This window comes from Salvia splendens, chromosome 8 (genome assembly GCF_004379255.2).
Source record: "Salvia splendens isolate huo1 chromosome 8, SspV2, whole genome shotgun sequence".
Classification (NCBI taxonomy): Eukaryota; Viridiplantae; Streptophyta; class Magnoliopsida; order Lamiales; family Lamiaceae; genus Salvia; species Salvia splendens.
In genome coordinates, this window is record NC_056039.1 from 8,501,518 (window position 1) to 8,506,485 (window position 4,968).

Sequence of the window (4,968 nt, forward strand, 5' to 3'; positions counted from 1 at the left end):
CAAATATATGCTCATTGCATCATTGGACATAAAAGTGAGTTTATTCACATGCGTCCATCCAAAAAATGTACAAACTCGCTCTACTTGGAACGGTTGGAGTAAGATCACTATTTGATGTGATATTTACACTAAAATAAAATTAATTTAAATTTAGTTTAAATGGTTGGAGAGATTCGTGATTGAATATGGTTTTCAATTTTTAAAATATACCCCACAATTTGGACAACAAAGTTGCAAAGAAAATGGCTGATATTATACTAAACTTATTAATGGAGAAATAGTTTCGATTAAATGTTTGGTGAATATTATGAATTCTGCAGAAGGAACAAGAATTTGTGGACTACTGGACTCGTCGAAAATGAAAATGCTTCATAGATGAGGAGCTTATGCCTTACATTAATGATTTACCAATAAAACAAAAAAAAATTTAAAATTTTACTGAATTGTTTTAGACCTTGAATCAGTCATCACTATTCGTTAGTCATATCGAATGGTAAAAGAAATTGCAAAACTATGAATAATTTTGTTGGTGGATGGCACAAGAATTAATAACAGTGGTAGAACAAAAGAAACTAAAAAAAATGAAATTTCTTCAAATTTTGACAAAAGCTTCTACTTCTCGCCACAATCGGAGTAGAGTTTTTTCAATCGCCGCCAATGGCCGCTTCTTCTCCGATCAGGCTCACTCCCAATCTCATCGCCGGTAATTTTGATATATATTCGCGTACATGAAAATCTTCGTTACCCAAAGATATATCGATTGTCATACTATTTTTGTCTTGTTGATTTCCCGGAAGCTCCTCCTTCGGCATTGCTTTTGACATTGACGGCGTGCTTCTGCGTGGCGAAACTCCCGTCGGCGGCTCTCCGCAGGCTTTGAAAAGATTATACGACGAGTCTGGTAACTGAATTGTGATAGTATAGGAGTGCAATGTATATTATTTTGCTACGAATTGAATTAGCTATTTGAGCTTTTTTTTTGGTTCTTTTCTGATTACAGGTAATCTGAGAGTACCCTATGTATTCTTGACCAACGGTGAGTATTATCTTCAGTAATGCAAAACTAAATAATTGTAGTATAGCTTTTCTACTGAGAGGGCTCTATTAGACTTATTAGTTAAGTTTATCAGTTTTCTAGAACCTAGATGTTGTATGATCTATTATGCTGTATATTCGTCTTGTCAAGCACCGGTTCAGTTTTTAGGAGACAGGAGCAACGCAGTTGCTTAAACTATTGAGGCAAACAATTTTTTATTACTCCACATGGTTTAATTCACTTTTGATGATTTATTCAACAAAATACTGAATGTTTCAATGAGAAAGGGCTATCCTGTTTCAGATTTATATTTGACAAGTGTTTTATGATGTTCATTTTCTAACTTATGAGCTACTCACAGGAGGTGGTGTTCCTGAATCCGAAAGGGCTACAGAATTGAGCAAATTACTGAATGTCCCTATTTCAGCCTCCCAGGTGAGTCGAAGTTGATTTTACACTCATGAAGTTTTGATTTCCGTGATTGTTAAAAGGCCAACTCTTGCCCAAATTCATTGCAGGTTATACAGGGGCATTCGCCTTTCAAGCAGCTTGCAAAGAGGTTATCTACGTATTTTATTTTAGGATGTTTGTTGTTGAGTCTATATACTGACTGTTTCTGAATTATGATAGTGTTACAAGAGGTCAAGAGTCTATCTCTTTGGTAAAATGAATTAAACATCTTACTATCCAGATTGTTTCAAACTACTGCTTCACTCTCACAAGTCAGCATTGGAGGGAACACTGCTTGAAATTATATGGAGATGGCGAGTCTCTGAGGCTAAATAAAAAATTATTTCCTCTGGGCACAGTTTCTTAAGATATTTTTATTGATAAATAATACCATATGCCTTGAAGGAATGTAAAAGAATGTGAACTAGATCTTGCTTGTTAGATACACGATTCATGAAGTCATTCTCTCTCTAGGTTAGCAATTTGTTTTCCTCTTCTACTAAATTAACCGTATTCTGATTGATCCAATATATTTGAACGTTCTAATGAAGTAATGAGTAGTTTCTGGCAATGCTTCCTCTCTAAATCTACTCACTCCTACAGATAATATGACATGATTTTGTATTTGGTTGAATAGATTGTTCTCCATAAAACCATGTGGATGCCATGTTGCTATAAATCATTAGATGTTTTGAACAACTTCAGCTCCGCCAAGGTTGGCTAGCACAATTGCGTAAATTATTGGACACTAGTGTGACATATCCATTTGCTGGAAGTACTGGTTCTTATGAAAAGCCAAATAAAATTTTTGAAGAAAAAGTCCTTGCGAATAGTAAATGCATTGAGATAAATCATGAAAGTAGATATTGATTTTTCACGATTCAGTGAATAAAGGTTTCGCTTATCACGTCTTCTTTCTGCAGATTTGAAAATGATCTCGTAATTGCAGTAGGTAAAGGTGAACCTGTTGCGGTGATGTCTGAATATGGTTTTAAGTAAGTCCTCCCATGCATTTGTTGTCTGTTCTTGCATATTTTGTCAATGTGGCCTAATCTTCTTCTGTGTTGCTTTATTATGCCCATTATTTCTCAGAAATGTTCTTTCCATCGACGAATATGCATCTTATTTTGAGCACATTGACCCACTGGGGAAATTTAAAAATTGGTCCAACAAACAAGTTGGTTATTGGAAAAGCAGACACAGGAAAGTTGATCCTTGTTCAGAAAAAGTGCAAGCTGTCTTCATAGTTAGTGATTCCATTGATTGGAGCAGGGACATTCAGGTGTTTCTCTATCTGAACTGAACACGATCATTTTTCACCCTCTCACAGAAGAATACAATTCATTTTTCAGTAATGGTTTGGTTAGCTTTATGAAATTTATTTGATAGAGTAATTGATTAGAAAAGAGTTTAGGCCATGATACAGTTTAGCTCCAAATCTTTGCTGTCTTACGAATGAAAGGTAACCATATTTCTTTTCGGTAGTTGGGGGTAGGGGGTGGGGATAAAATCCTGCTCCATCACTCTTGCATGGGTGACGGATTGTCGAATACCAATAGGGTTATGTGGTATAGGTACAGGTATCTTTTAATAGGTTAATCATATCTTGACCATGCCACTTCTAAATTTCTAATACAAGTAAAAAATGGAATACAAGTTTATGCTTGTAAACTGAGTTATAAAAGTTACTCTCTTGAGTTAATGGTTTTCTGCCCTGGGCTCTACTTTGATATTATTTTATCAAACTAAATAATGTAGTCATAGGCATTTATTATAACTGTGACATAAAGTTCAATAGAAGAAACAACTTTATCTCCATCGTAAGACGGCTTTGAACTACTTACTCTTATAGGAGTAAATAGGGTTTAGCCCTAAGCCTGCAGAGGAACAGCCTTGTTTGGAATTTAAAGAAATATTGTTAACAGCTCTGTTCTAGATAATGAGGCCTATATTTTGAGTGTAAAGGTAAATGGTTTGTTACTTAACTCCTCCTTTTGAGAAGAATAAAGCTTCTCCTCTACTATGACCCAACTCCGATACAATTTGTAACGACAGATTTAACATGCAACTTTCTTTTAGTTTTGTTGGGACTTTGTTAGTTTCGAGCAGAACCCCCAAGTCTAAGCATATATCGTCAATTTCAGGTTCTGTGTGACATTTTGAGCACTGGAGGTCTTCCTGGAAGAGAAATTTCCAGCCAACCACCTGTGTATTTTGCAAATGACGACCTCTCCTATCAAGTTAGTTTGCGTTCTACACATGAAACCTGGTGTTAACCTATATTACTGAGTTAACTATATTTTGTTACTTTACTAACTAATTGCTTCCAAAGGTAGGGTCTATTTCCGACTGAGCGTTTTGGCATGGGTGCTTTCAGGATTGCTTTAGAATCCATCTACAACAGGTAATGCTTTGAAATAGAGTTAAATCATAGATTTATATTGCCAATTTATTTCAGATAATAGAATCATAAATCTGCTAATCTACACACTAAGGAGATCTTATTTGATTGCTCAGAATGTACCCTAATCCTCTGGATTATACATCCTATGGGAAACCAAATCCATCTGTATTCAAGAATGCTGAGAATGTGCTAATGCAAGTTGCACCGTTGAGCACAACTGTTGAGAGTAATGAAGTACATCCGTTAAAGACGCTATACATGATAGGAGATAATCCCCATGTTGACATTAACGGAGCTCGTCAGGTTTGCTCCCATCAAACAAATTTCTTGCTAATTTTCCAACTCTTCAGATGCTGTTATATGATAGCACATGGTTTATGGTTGCAGGCGGGACATCCTTGGTTCTCGATCTTGACGAGGACGGGGGTTTTCAAAGGGAAGGAAAATCATCCATTATATCCCGCTGATTTGGTACATCTTCTCTAAAGCTCAATTTCATGTTGTATAATGGCCTTAAGTAAATGTATGTTTTCACCAAAGGTGACAGTAATTTGATGTCGTTGCATGGTCATGTGCAGGTGGTTGACACAGTGGAAGAAGCGCTGGATTATATTTTGAGCAAAGAAACATAGCAATCTTGGAATTAGTTAGACCTTGGTTCGGAAGAAGTACTACTTTATTTGGAGTAGTATAGATTGGAGTTAATAGATTATATCTAAAGGCATCCCTGACCATATGGTTAAGGATCGACGAGTCTCATGCCACTCGACCACGCCATTTGGGCTTGTCAATTTGTCGTATTGATTTTTGCTACAGTTGATTAAAACAAGAGAATCAATTTATTAGCAAATTGTTTGTTTGGCGAAAGGATTTCAAACCCGACGCTAACATTAAGGGCATCATCTAGTGCGTGGAATAGCACATAAATTTTACGCATTCACTAAAAAATAATACTAGTAGTATAATAATATTTAAACTTAATTGAAAATACATTCAAATATATCACAATTACATAAAGCATAGTATATCATACTACAACATGGAGTACTAGCGTAAATAATACTACTATTCAAAACTA

The 4,968-nt window shown here is 35.6% G+C and overlaps 1 protein-coding gene across 1 annotated transcript; it reads left to right on the forward strand.

The window, feature by feature from the left end:
- The first annotated feature begins 525 nt into the window (after nucleotides 1-525).
- Nucleotides 526-4,757, forward strand: LOC121743024 (uncharacterized protein YKR070W-like). The gene is made up of 12 exons (XM_042136198.1): nucleotides 526-703; nucleotides 798-901; nucleotides 1,001-1,036; nucleotides 1,398-1,471; nucleotides 1,555-1,595; nucleotides 2,410-2,481; nucleotides 2,579-2,768; nucleotides 3,631-3,726; nucleotides 3,823-3,890; nucleotides 4,004-4,193; nucleotides 4,278-4,361; nucleotides 4,469-4,757. Exons 1-12 carry the CDS (start codon nucleotides 534-536, stop codon nucleotides 4,520-4,522), a joined length of 1,179 nt encoding a protein of 392 aa, XP_041992132.1. The 5' UTR covers nucleotides 526-533; the 3' UTR covers nucleotides 4,523-4,757.
- The last annotated feature ends 211 nt before the right edge of the window (nucleotides 4,758-4,968 follow it).